The sequence below is a fragment of the Falco punctatus genome (assembly GCF_963210335.1).
Source record: "Falco punctatus genome assembly, chromosome: 4".
In the NCBI taxonomy this organism is placed as follows: domain Eukaryota; kingdom Metazoa; phylum Chordata; class Aves; order Falconiformes; family Falconidae; genus Falco; species Falco punctatus.
In genome coordinates, this window is record NC_137583.1 from 13,293,223 (window position 1) to 13,306,855 (window position 13,633).

The 13,633-nt window shown below is 43.2% G+C and overlaps 1 protein-coding gene across 14 annotated transcripts in view; it reads left to right on the forward strand.

Annotated features, from left to right (window-relative positions):
- The window catches only part of SLC6A6 (solute carrier family 6 member 6), a 121,291-nt gene that overhangs the window by 87,748 nt on the left and 19,910 nt on the right, over positions 1-13,633 (forward strand). For all 14 annotated transcript variants that reach the window (XM_080385634.1, XM_080385640.1, XM_080385645.1 and 11 more), the window contains 5 exons: positions 6-245; positions 841-975; positions 2,918-3,152; positions 8,393-8,525; positions 11,921-12,055. In XM_080385634.1, coding sequence (XP_080241760.1) covers positions 6-245; positions 841-975; positions 2,918-3,152; positions 8,393-8,525; positions 11,921-12,055 — 878 coding nt within the window. The remainder of the gene's footprint in view (positions 1-5; positions 246-840; positions 976-2,917; positions 3,153-8,392; positions 8,526-11,920; positions 12,056-13,633) is intronic.

Here is a 13,633-nt window from a genome sequence, read left to right on the forward strand (position 1 = left end):
TGTAGAAAGCAGAAATATGGCGACAAAGGAAAAGCTTCAGTGCTTGAAAGATTTCCACAAGGACATCCTCAAACCTTCTCCCGGCAAGAGCCCGGGGACACGGCCTGAGGATGAGGCAGAGGGAAAGCCGCCCCAGCGGGAGAAGTGGGCGAGCAAGATTGACTTTCTGCTGTCCGTGGCTGGTGGATTTATTGGTTTAGGCAATGTCTGGCGGTTTCCGTATCTCTGCTACAAAAACGGCGGAGGTGAGTATTTCGTTTCATTGTCATGAATCAGTCTGTCCGCCTCATGCTTACTATTTTCCAGTACCTTCATCAGATTTTTCAAAAGAATACTCACACATCTGTTTTCTGCCTTCTTTACCGGTCGGTCTTCAGGAGAGATTGTTTTATTACTTAATAGTTTTTCTTAAAACTTAGCTAGAGAAAAACAACAGCAATTTAAAGTCTTATACTACTGAACCTTTTCTGCTCTTTTACTTCTGCCACAATTGAGTCTTTCAATTAAAATGCTATTAATATAGACCAGTAGGATTTCAGACCAGTGGATTTCAGAATAAGAGCATTCTGAGTCACGTGAAGCTGTTGTGTACCTAACCCCATTGTTATTGCAGATTTTCACTTCAAAAAGGTAAGAAAATGCCCTTATATACAGCTGTATGTACCCATTCTTCTTGCAGAGAGCATGAGCAAGAATTCCCCAGTATAAGATTATTATATACTGATATTACACTAACAAATATGTTTCTTTGTTTATATATGCCTGTTACCACTTATCAGGCTATCTTGTGTAAGTTCGCTTGTTTCATCTCAATTTTGTACTATTATATTTTCTCAACAGGTGCATTTCTTATACCTTATTTCATTTTCCTGTTTGGGGGAGGTCTTCCTGTGTTTTTCCTGGAGGTGGTGCTAGGACAGTATACCTCTGAAGGTGGAATTACATGCTGGGAAAAGATCTGCCCTATTTTCACTGGTTAGTATATCTTGTTGTGCTTTACTGCTTAAAGACACCTCTGGAAACCATATGCAGCAACACTATTCCCCTCATGTCCATTAATTCAGCTATTTGCTGTAGTAATTGAGGGTACGATATTGGTTCCTGGAAAGGTAGAAGTCAGAGAGTCTGAAGGACAAAGTAAGGTATTGATTTTGATGCTACCGTCTTGTTAACTGGCAGAACTGCCGATGAGGGAAGAAATTGCATATTGTGCCTTAAAAAGGTAATTGCACATTTTGTTCACGGGTATTGGAGAAAGTGTTGTTTTGGAATGCTAGATAGCCTTAATGAAAGCATCTTCAAATTATTATTCTGGTCTGGAAGTCAAAATCTCTCTACCATGTGAAAGCTTATCATTGGCATCATCCCTCTGTTGCTGACACAGCGAAAGCCTGGACTGCAGGTTTTTGGTAGGATTCAGGAATGGGACTTTCTCTGTAACTGAGTGTGTCCTGGCGATCAGGCACATTGGGCTGGTGTTATTAAGGGCCTTTGCCAGCAAATGAAGAATCACTCACTGCTCACAGGAATTACACTAATGCTGCTCTGGAAGTTAACTAGAATGAGAAATGAAAGACAGGTTAGAAAAACTACCAAGGATGCCTATTTTGTGTATAGATTACGCTTTACAGCTGGACAGCACAGGCAGAGTCATTTGGAATAATTACACTGAACAGAGCAGCGCTCTTCGAATCCCATTAGAAGGAGTGGGCACCTCACGCTGACATGTTTCTAGCTCTGCCGCCGTTGCTATTCCAGGCATCTCCCTTCCCATATGTCACCCCAAGCAGAAGTGAGGGCTTTCTCTGTGGCTCACACTCCCACTTAATACTCAGAACGCTGCTGAAGTTGATGTAATTGTGCTGCTTTAGCTCCCTTTTCTTCCTCCTCCTACTTTTATGAAGCCTTTATTTTTTTTGAGGAGGAGGAGGAAGGAATGTTCCTTGTTTAAATAGCAATCTCCCAGGCATCCATAAAGAGAAACTGTAGCTGTAATGTGACTAACTGTATATCCTGAATTAAATGCAGCTGTACAGAATAAATAGCACTTGCTCTGCTTGTTTTCACCTGGCATAAAAACAGTCTTTGGTGGTAAAGACTCCTGCTGCAATAAGGTTTGAAACTGTAAAATAGGAGGCAAGGTGTCCCAGGTGCTGGGGTAGCTGTCAAAGTGATGTTAAGGGGAACCTCACAGGCTTTTCATCGTCTTGAAGAGACTGCTCTAAGTTTTTAAAGGAAATCTTTCCCCCCGCCCCCTGTTATTCCTAAATGGCAACTTTGTAAGCAGAGTTAAACATTGATCTCATAACCATAACAGTTACAAATACCATGTGTCCTTTGCACGGGTGAAACTGGGCCAGAAACAGCAGCTTTCACATTGATAGCTTTGCAGTTTTCCTTTTTAACTCATTCAAGAACTATCTTTTTTTCTTGCACGTAGGCTGAGCCGAGCCGGTCGCTAAGTGTGAGCGGTGCAGGGGCCGCCCAGCCGAGCTGCCTCCAAGGAAGCTGGCTGGGGGGCGAGCGTGGCGAGCATCAGGTTGCCCGCATAGGTACCTAAGTGAGATGTCGTAGCTCCCAAATAAGCAAAGCATGATGCCTTGACTTCCTTCTACAAAAGACTTGAAGTAGCTAGCTGAGTGTTAAATTGAGTAGACGTCCTGCAGACTTCCCCTCCGATGTCAGCAAACCATAGCCAGAAACTCAGCCCTGAGCGGCCGGCGCTAGCTGGAGGCGGTGGCAGTTCGATGCTAGTGTGTGACTGAGTTGGGATGAGTTTCCATCAGCAGGGTGGTAGAGCAGGATGCAAGTCTACAACACAGCGGGAATCGCACCAGCTCCGCGAGGTCACAAGGCGCCCTCCTGAGGAGCGGCTGTCATGTCCGCACGTGTTTCTTTTCTCTCCCCCTCCCGCCAGGAATTGGTTATGCTTCCATAGTGATTGTGTCCCTTCTGAACGTGTACTACATCGTGATCCTGGCCTGGGGACTCTACTACCTGTTCCAGTCGTTCCAGAGCGTCCTGCCATGGGCACACTGCCACCAGAAGTGGAACACGCCGACCTGCGTGGAAGACACTCTCAGGAAGAACAAAACACTCTGGATATCACTGAATGCCACTAACTTCACCTCTCCTGTCACCGAGTTCTGGGAGTAAGTACCCCAGCTCCGTGGTGTCCTTGGGGCGCGTCGGTGGCATGCCAGAGCTCAGGCCTGAGACTTTGTGGAAGCCCAGTGGGGAATGTTAGGTGGGAAAAGCAGATTGCACTGATTGTCAGTTGTTTGACCAGCGTTTGCTGCTGGTTCTTACCCACCTTGAGGCAACTGGTGAGTCTGGGAGCGGTGGAGGAAGGCATTAGGTGTGTAACTGCATTCACCCTAGGGCGTACAGCGAGCCCTAAAAGCCCGGTGCGACTTCTGCTTTGGAAGAAAACTTGTTTCCTTCTTAGATGGGATTCTCTGAATGCAGCAGGAGAACAGAAACAACTCACTTCAGATGCCCTGATAGCAGGGATTTACTGAACGTAGAAACAGTGACAAATCACCAGTTTGTGGCTGCCTCTCCCTCCTTCCCAGTTGTTAGCATTTGCAGGACACTTTGTGAAGCTGTAACACGTCTCCTATCAGTCTGACAGCAATGGGAGGCGTTGACCTCAGCAATAAAAATGACAGAGGTGCTGAACGTTGTCCTGTACTGTAGGTTTCTCAGGTCATCTTTGTTATATCATTTTTCTCTGCAGTCTCTGAGGAGGCTGTTTTGCCAGATGCCCGGATTTCATCAGACTTAAGCTGCTTATTCCCATTTCTCTCTTATTTTTCAAGTTCTAAATTATATTGCATAACTTGATTTTTGAACGGGCATGACCACAAATCTCTGTGTGTTTATATAGGCATCAAAACATAGCAGCAGAGGAACACCTGTAGGGAAACCTAAATCCAAAGGATCTACAAATAGCTTAGGAGGAAACTATTATTTTTTTTTTTTTTGGCTTGCTTAGATGGTCATTTAAGAGTAGAATTAGTTTCTGACTTAGGTTGGCTTTTTCAGTATATTTAAAGTTTGGTTTGGTCCCTGATCAACTTGTACCTACTTCTCTATTTTTAAAAAAGAAGCATCAGCCAATAGCCCCAGCAGGAATGATGTTCATGCTGAAGACATTTGGCATGCATTAGGTTTAGAAAAAAAAAATATCTTACAAACTGTGCAAAAATTCCTAACACAAGAGCCAAAAAGGGCAGATTGGATCTTGGATGAGCAGTGTGTCAGCAGGCCCTGGTGAGCAGTGTGAGAAGCGGGTGCAGGCTGTAGGAGCAGTCCTTCTCACCATGCCATCAGCTCTGCGTTTCTACCGTGAACATCCGATACTTTCCCGGATGACTTCCTCCCTTGTAAATATGGAGGGAGCTGGGAAAAGTTTGTTAAATGGTACCTTTGGGTATCTTAGGGTAACTTAGAGGCAAGTTGCAGTAGAAGACAAAGCAACTCTCACTCCTTCGGGCCCCCCATCCCTCCCCCTTGCCCTCCCTGTTTCCGTAGCACAGCCAGAGCAAAGGCTGCTCCGCAATCCGCAGGGGGAGGCAGCTCTCCTTGCACTTTGCAGCCACTTTAACTTTTGTCCTCAAACAACAGTTTTAAACATCGTGGACTGAACTCTTCCCTGGAGTCACGCTGGGGAGGAGTTTGGCCCCGTAATCCTACTAATACGGACATACTGTCCATAGCTTAATGTTTCATCACAAGCAAAACTGCCCTTACCAAAGCAAGCTGCCTTCGGGACTTATGGCACTTACAGAACTATTAAAAATAGCTGTTTTCTCTGCATAAACAACTACCAGCGTCTTAAAGTAAGAACAGAGATCATGCACTGCTGCTGCAATAGCTTTTACACAGGGCAAGCATTTAGTATCCCCAGTTTTTCCCCAGCCATGCTACTATTCTTTATAGTTCTGAAATTAAAAATTATTTGATGAACTTTCAGGTACTTTGCCATTGCAGACAATGCCAGCTGCCAGCCAGCCAGCTACCCACATTGAAAGGACAAGTCAATAAATAGTCTTTAACTGAAAATATCCATCTGCTTTGTGGCACAATTAATTCCGATTTAATTCAGGGGTTTATGAGTATTTAGTTTCTGAAACCCAATGCCATTTTTATTGTGGGACATTTATGTAGTGTCCTTATCAGCATTGCTTTGTAAAACTAATGCTGCCCAGATATAATTGACCACACCGATGCATTAACCTCTTTGCATTGAGTAACACGTGTCCTTCTCAGCCTGGCTGGACATACAGTCCAGCCTGACATTTCGGTTCATTTGAATTAATGTTCTGTGCAAATCACATGCTTGCCTGAGCAGTGATAAGAGGGGGTTAAGCAGATCTGGCTTTGTATCAGGAGACTTACCTCTTGGTATCACATGCTTCAGCTCTTAAATCTGAAGATCTGATTTTAAAGTCCAAAACCTTAAAAGCTCACTCACATATTAATACATACAGGGTAAGTGTTACAGGGTAATTATGGCTGAACAAAACCTCTGATTGTCTGGTGCTGGCCAAGTGTTTATAAATATTTGGTAATCAGCAGCCTTCATTCGTCCAAATCCCAAGAAAGACCATCACATGCTAATGGCATGTAATCCCCAAAGGGAGCAACATAAAAACTAAACAAAATCTCAGGCAGCTGTCTCTGCCTTTGGGGGCAAACTTGAGAGTTTTAGAAATGGCTTCATAGCCTCCTAATATTCTTCTGGTACAGCTGCTTCAGCGTTAGTTATTCTTGTCCATCCAACACAAAAGGGTGCTTCACCTTAGCGGGTATGAGAGGTCCTGCCTGCATTCACTGGATAACGAGCTGGAATACCCTTCAAGGGTTGGATAACTCCTCACTTTATTTTTGTTTATGTTCTAAAGCCAGCTATGGCTCCTATTACATTTCCATATTGCACATGACTAGAACACACTAGTGTATGGTCAAGGCCCAAGAACTCTTGTTTACAACAAAATCAGCCCCGTCCTGTTGTCCCATTGATTATAGGTGAGTGATAGTTAGTGACAGCATCAACTACAAATTAGAATTGATAACAACTTCATGCATAAATGGCGTGAAGTCTGTTGAGTGGGCTTGGCTGAATCTAAGCAGTGGTGGGCTGTGTAGCAGACCCGAAGAGCTGTCAGCAGAGCCCAGTTCATGCTCCTTCCTGAATTTGAATTTTCAGGGTATCACAAATCCGGGTTGAGACCTTCTGCTGCAAAAATATGCTGGGTTAGATTTCATGAAACAAATTTAATGCTGAGGCTCCCCTGGTAATTCTGAGTGGATTCCCTGAGGTCTTTATGAGACGAGATAACCCAGGACAGAGAAAGCCAGCACATCACTTTGTGAGCTTGCTGCCATCATAGAAAAGTAGCCTATCCGGCTCTCAGTAGCCCGCCGGGGTGCCCTCCAAAAAAGCTTGATAGCATTGCTGGGGCAAACTCTAGGTGAGATGACCACTTTTTTGTAGTTCCCTAATAAAAAGCAAAGTTGTAGCTGAATGCATTAATAGAGCTCCCTATTCCAAAAGGCATTTGCAGTTAATTATTCATGGCTTCCTGAGAGCTGCTCTATAGGTTGCCCTTTTAATATGAACCGCCCCTTAGATTGGAAAATTGCCAATTATTTTTTAAAAAAAGCCACAAAAGGTTGCAGCTGAACTTTGTCATCTTATAAATGTATTTTCTTCTTTTGTATAGACGCAGCAGGTTTTTCCCTGGTTTCTTTAGGCTCAGGTGAACCAGGGCTGCAACTTTATGCCAAATATTCATTACTGAGGGTTTTCTCGTAACTGTTGAATAGCTGTGCTGATTAGGGCAGACTTACTGTGTCTGGTGCCATTAGTCCTTTTCCCTTTACACACACGTTCAGAGAGAATAAAGCATTTGGTGTGAGAACACATTCACACAGGTAATCCGAGTGAATTTGGCAAAGAGATGCAAAAGCAGATGGATGAGGGTTTGAGTCCTATTAAACTGGTTGATCCAGGGTTTGCTTTTTTCAAAAAACTAATTGCAGATTTTCCATTGGTGATTTCATTCGCTATTATTTCCATGGTAATAGCAAGGGGGAAAAAAAAAGTTTAATTAATTCAGGGGAAAAACAAACCTCAGTGATCTGTCTTGTGCTGGATCCCCATGCAAAGCTGCACACACCACACTTGTGGGCTGACCCTGGTACCCCAGGCTGCTGTCGTCGCTGCTCTCCATGACTTCGGTGGAGGAAAGTGGCCGGTTTTTATAGCTGTCTGAAAATAAAATTTAATTAACAATTTGTTAGGTAGCAAGTTCATTTCACTAGTCTTGGGGCAAGGCATTTCTGTGGTAATTGAGGTCAAACTTCTTCTCGACTTTAAACAAACCTTGCAGAAACTCTTCAGAGTTCAGTAGGTTCATTTGCCGAGGAGTTTTAGCGAAGTGAACAGTAAAGAAACAGTTTGTTCTTTCATTTGACAAATGAAGTAAGTATCAGGTATGACCAGGTCTGTCCAGAATGTGAGGACAGTGTGTGTTGTATGACATTTAAAAAATAGTTTAAAATCTTTAATGATGACCTATGACAATTGCTAAAAGAGAGAAGCCTTAACAATTTTTTTCCCCTCAGGATCAGAGGATTTTGATGGTGAGATGTTGCTCCCTTAAGACCCAGCTTAGGAATTTCTTTTTATTTATTAATCTAAGTGACAGAATAAAGTTTACCAAATATCTGGAGTTAATTAAACAAGGCCCTGGCGGCGGCAGTGCTGAGGGCAGACAGCAGCGCACCCGGGCAGGGTTTGTGTGCGGGAGGCCGTGGGGGGAGACTGGATAACGGCTCCAGCCTTCACCCTGCAAAGATGTGCGGCATGACAGTTCCCTGCATTGCTGTTCCCCTTTCCTCCATGCAGCAGCCTTGCTAATGAACTGAAAAGGAGGAGAAACACATGGATGCAGGCCAGTTGCAAGTGTCCGTGATGGACACATCATGTGCAATGCCGCCGTGCGGCTTCAGAGCCAGGGTCTGTGGTGACGCCGGGGTGAGTAGATGTTGCACCTTCCAGGGAGCAAATGTGAAAGCCTCACTGCTTTAGACATACTTCCTTGTTGCATGTTGAGGTGGTCACGGGCTGCTAAAAAGAGCTTAAAATGAAATGCTGTGCCATATATTGAACGAAACAGCGCCACAGACCTCAGGAACATGTAGGGCTGCAAAGCTCAGCTTTGCTCACATAAGCCATGCTGACTTAGCAAGCGGTGTTCAAAGGGCAGGGATCTGCCCGTGCATCTGCTGCCCTGCACACCACTATATACTCTTCACAAACAGATTCTGCATCAGCTGAGCGCCTACATCTCTCTTGTTTTGTTTCCTTTCGTATATTCAGGCGCAACATACTGAGCTTGTCCTCGGGAATTGAAGATATTGGTATTATCAAGTGGGATCTAGCACTGTGTCTTCTCCTCGTCTGGGTGATATGTTTCTTCTGCATTTGGAAAGGAGTCAAATCCACTGGGAAAGTAAGTGCTCTTTTACCCTTTTTATAATCATTGCAGTTAGCAGATATTAGGAATAGTAAGTAATTCTGCTCTTAAAGGTATTCACCGTTTCCTGGAAAAAAATACGTATTTTTGCACTGAATAAAAGAGGGATTCAGATTCAGCTGACTTTCAAAAGTCATTGCCAGTGCCCAAAATGCCTGTGAGTCAAGAAGCCATTACTGGAATGGCATCAAGAATCAGATACAAGCGTAGTTTGGGTACCGCTTTGCCTCTTTGAGAATAAGCATCAAACTAATACGTGTCCTGAGTGTGGAAGGTCTTAGGCTTGTGGTGTGTGGTGCTCTGCACTTCCTGTCCGTGCTTTCACATTGGCCAAGTTCATCCTCAGTGCAGCCGGGTAGATGTTAACATAGCTGTGGTCAGGATGTTTTAAGTCAGTGGAAACCGGTGGATGCATAGCATTTTTGAAATGCCACTCACTTACAGAAGACCTCTGTGGCGACACGGAAGACTAAACTTAGGTACTCGTTTAGACACACTCTTAACAGAGATCCTGGGTAGTTCATGGTTTTGGTCTCATCGTCTGCACTTCAGAATCATGTTTTTCTCTAAAGGGTAGCAGTTAATCATTCCTGAATTGCACTCCAGTGCAAGAAGCAAATTACAGCAAATCTCAGCCATTCACTTAACAGCATGAAGTATCTTATTTCCTCTTGCATACAGTAGAGTTTTTAAACCTATTTTCGTCAGAAAAGGCTTTTGAAGCTATTGTGTATGTGTGGCTCTTAGCTTTCAAACCTGTTGGTAGAGGCAGTGTTTCAGGTGAGTCTAATAGAGGTAGAGAGGTCTCAAGATAGTAAGTCGCAACATGTTTCTTGCCAGCTAGGTGTAAGGGAGTGACCTGGTGAGTGTCCTGCCTGAGAAAAAGCCCACAGCATGAAACCAGCTTTTATCAGCCCCCAGAGAAGTCAGGAGTGAGCAATTGCAAACGCCTCAGCTGCAGAAAAAGCATCATTTAGCAGCTTTACCTTGTTACGCACTGCAGAATCAACCAGGAGACAAAATTCCGTAGGAAACCAGACCTCATTACTTCCACTGTTGACTAAACTACTTGCTTCACTATCGCTTCTCTCTTGCTTTCTGTGATTTTTATCATGGAGCTTTATTAAAATCGTGCTTGTGCCTTACCCTGGATTCCCGTCAGCTTTGCCCCAAAGAACAGCTTCCCCACCTCTAAAGCACACATTGACAAACGTGTTTGCTTCTCTGTTCCCTCTGATTGATGTGACCCGATGAGGCGATTGTGTCAGTTTTATCGTAAAGTTGAAGGCAGTAAATCTCCCGCGGTAGCCGAGCGGAGCTGAGCATTTCTGCAGTACCTTTTGCAAGCCTGGTATCTGCTCAGGAAGGGTTAGGAGAGCGCCGAGGGATTTTTCTGAGCTCCCTGCGGTATGCTATGTCAAGCCCCTGTGAAGGTAAAGAGATTGAAAACAGGTCTGTTAAAATCAGTTACCTAAAAACTCGTGTGTTCTGGAAATCCAGCAAAATGGTCTCATCTCTAAGACAAGGCGGTCGGTAGAAATTAGCTGCCTTCTCTCAACAGCGTCTGAGCTCATGCGGGTGTGGAGCCAAAGCCCAACAAAACCATTGGAAAGTCTCTAGTTGACTCCATTAACTTTGGGGTCAAACAAAAGTAAACTGTAAACTCTAATGGAGGACTTGAATTAGTTGGGAAGTCTAGTTTACTTTAGTAGATGGTTGTTTATAGCACTTACCTGCTTTCCAGTGTGTTAATGGCTCTTTGGAGAGCGGAGGGAAAAAAAAAAAAAAAAGACATAGTTTTTAGACCTCGTAGTAGCGTAGTGGACAAATAAACATGAAATCATGAGGAAAAATAATAGTTGTGCTTATGCTTTGGATAATGTGCGTGATCTTAAAAATTCCTCCAGCATTACAAGAGAATCTTTACCTGCAGCGCAAAGGCCACTTTCTGAGTGTGTACTCCGTTCCTGCAAATATATCAAGACCTATATTTTTTTGTAAGAAAACTTTGATTTTTCATAGGCCTGGCTTATATTAAAAAAAATTAGAAAGCACAGAAACCCCCCTTTTATCCTTCTGGTTTTAGTAAAACTGGGCTAATGTGTAATATTATTTGTCAGTGGAAAATATATAGGAAATTCAAGAGAGAATAAAGAAGGATGTGTATGAGAAGATTTCCTTTCATTTCATGAAATCAGTCCAGCTCTGTGAATTACTATGGCAATGCAGGCTTTGAATTCTCCTCGTTACTCTCAGAGGACACACTTAAGAAGAAAAATGGTGTATCTGGGGAGCTTTGCTGTAGTTAAACAAATCCTGGAAAACAAAAATACATTTTAACTCATGGCAGCAAACTGTAATTACCTGAGGGAATCATCTTACTCCATGAAAAATGCCCTTTCTTGGACAGTAGTGATTCTTGATGGTAACACAACAGTTATATAAAAAATGAGAGAGAGCTTGATTAGGGAAGAAAACAAAATGTTAGAGGTCAAAAAGTGTGGGTCTAAAGATAGAACTGTCCAAATGCAAGCTCAATTAACCCTCGCACTGGAGATTAAGGCAAAGGGCTCTTTCATCAGATGAATGAGAAGATAACAAGAAGAGAAGAAGTAGGCTGTTATTCAAAGAGAGTGGGAATAGAGGTTAAAGATAATGAAGACATATTCTCAAACAGGATGAATAGAGCCTTAGTTTCCAATAATGATGTTGCTGAATAGGCAGCAAGGGCACGAATGAAGTTATGGGACTGGAAATTACCACTGCTGAGGCTGATGCCAACCTGAAGGGTTTCATGTGTTCAGGGAGGTGGGAGTGGAGACACAGGAGCACGGAGCAAACCATCTTCATCTGTGAGAGGGGTGCCTCCTGGAATTGTCTGTAGGAGCAGTAGCGAGGCTGCACAGCAAGGTCAGAGGTAGCAGCAGAGCTTGCAAAAGAGTTTAAAGTTTTTAAGTTCAAATAAAGAATGAGGTAATGCTTCAGGCGCCCTCAGTGAGGAAATCTCTTCAGCTTCCCTGGCAGAGGTGCGCTTGTTATGTGAGGAGGACAAACTGGGCAAAGGCAGAATTTCTAATGAAAGTCATGAGTTGTATAAAATCCTGCATGTTCTTTGCCCGAGTGACGTGTCCACTGTGGGGGCCGGGGGCTCTGGAGGGATTAATGAATCTGCATTGCCTGCAGGCCTGAAGCAATAAGGTGGTAAAGACCATTAAACTAAAAGTAGACACAGAAACTCAGGTCAGGTCTTTTTTAGGTGTGAGGAGGGCTTTGAATTTGCATCGCTAGATCTCTTTTGTTTCCAGAGGTGTACCATTGACTGCCACAGACTAAACATACCTTTTCTTTTTCTTTTTTTTTTTTAATGCCAGGTAGTATACATCACTGCCACGTTCCCATTCATTATGCTCCTTGTTCTACTTATCCGTGGTGTGACCCTACCTGGAGCTGCAGAAGGCATCAAGTTTTATCTTTATCCTGATATCTCACGGTTAGCTGACCCACAGGTACAGAACCAGGAGTGGGGAGCGGGATGATTTCCTACACAAAGGGGGATGGTGGAGGGGGATGGTGGTGATGTAATGGCAATAGATAATTTTCTTCCATGCTCTTTAGAGGTCCATTTATAGCGTGAACATTAATGCTGGGTTATATTTTCCAGAGATCTGCTTGAGAAGGTCACTGTTATATGTGTTAATGCATCTTTCCATGTGTATGTATGTGTGTGTATGCGTGTGTATTTTTTTTGTGTCAAAGGACTCTGAGGCTGTAGACTGTCCCGTTATACAATCTCAGCTTTCTTGTTGGTAAGGTAAGGGAGATGCGTTTGTTTTTTTTTAAATGAGGATAGTCTTTAGTTTCAAAGGAGAGACACGTGACCTTCACAGATGGAACAACAAGCGACAACTGTGAGTACCAGTGTCACTTAACTCCCACTGCTCAATAGGAGGAGATTGGGAAAGAAGTGAATTAAATAATGGAAGAATGAAGACCCATGCAAAGGTGGAGAAAATGCTTTCTGAGGCACAGGAACTACGATTCACTTAGCCCTGGCCAGTGGGAGCTAGGCTTACTCTTTGTGTACAGGCTGCAATTAAATGAAGATTGCTGTCTGCGCTCAGAGTGCAAATGTGTGAGCAGACCAGCGTCATTTCAGCCAATAGTGATCTGTGAGAAATGCAAAAAAATCGCAATACCCTCCAAAAGAAGAAAGCAAGGGATCCTTGAAAGTAACAAAATGTTGCTCACAGTGAGAGGAAATAATGTCTGTCTTTGCTATTGCTTTTTAGTGAGTATTTGGTTAAAATAAAATGCCTATGATAGCTAAATAACTGAAGTAGGAAAAGTGTAATTGAAAGAAATATTGTGGAAATTTGGTTCGTTCTCTAGTCTTGCCCTCTTTATACAAGACACTCTCTTCACAGGAGACATTACATTTTATGAATTAATCTTCTTTTATGGGTCTCTATCATTTTCATGATCTACTATTAGCCCTAAGCCCAGAGCATCAGCAGATAATGTAGAAGAGATTCATGCGAGCAGGCAGGCCCCCTCCCAGGGTCTAGCAAAAGCATCATCTCCAAGGAAACACCAGTCAGCAAGGTGCTGGAAAGCCATGGTGGGAGGGAGGAGGTAAAGGTCTAAGGTCTTAATTCTCACTTACTCAGACTCCTTGGTGGTTTCTACTGGTGTTAGCAGACGTGCATTAGCAGAAAAAAGGGAACAGATTCAATGGATGCATTTTGATAGCTTGCTATGCATTTACTAACCAAGAAGCTGATAGTGTACTGTTAGTTCACTGTGTATATGCTTTTTTAATGTAATCAGAAGAAAAAATCATGAGACCGAGGTCAGATACATATCTTACAAAGTGCATTGTGTTTTGTTTGTTTTCCCCCCACCCCTATGGCTTTTATCTTGCATTTGAACAGGTACAAAAACAACCAGAAAGACAGAAAAATAAACAAACCAAATACACAAAGCTGTTTCTCAAGCTTTTCACATCCTCAGTTTAGTGACTGGTCGGCTGATTCTAACTGCAATGAGTTACAACAGAAATGAGCAATGTTATAAATACTTTTGCA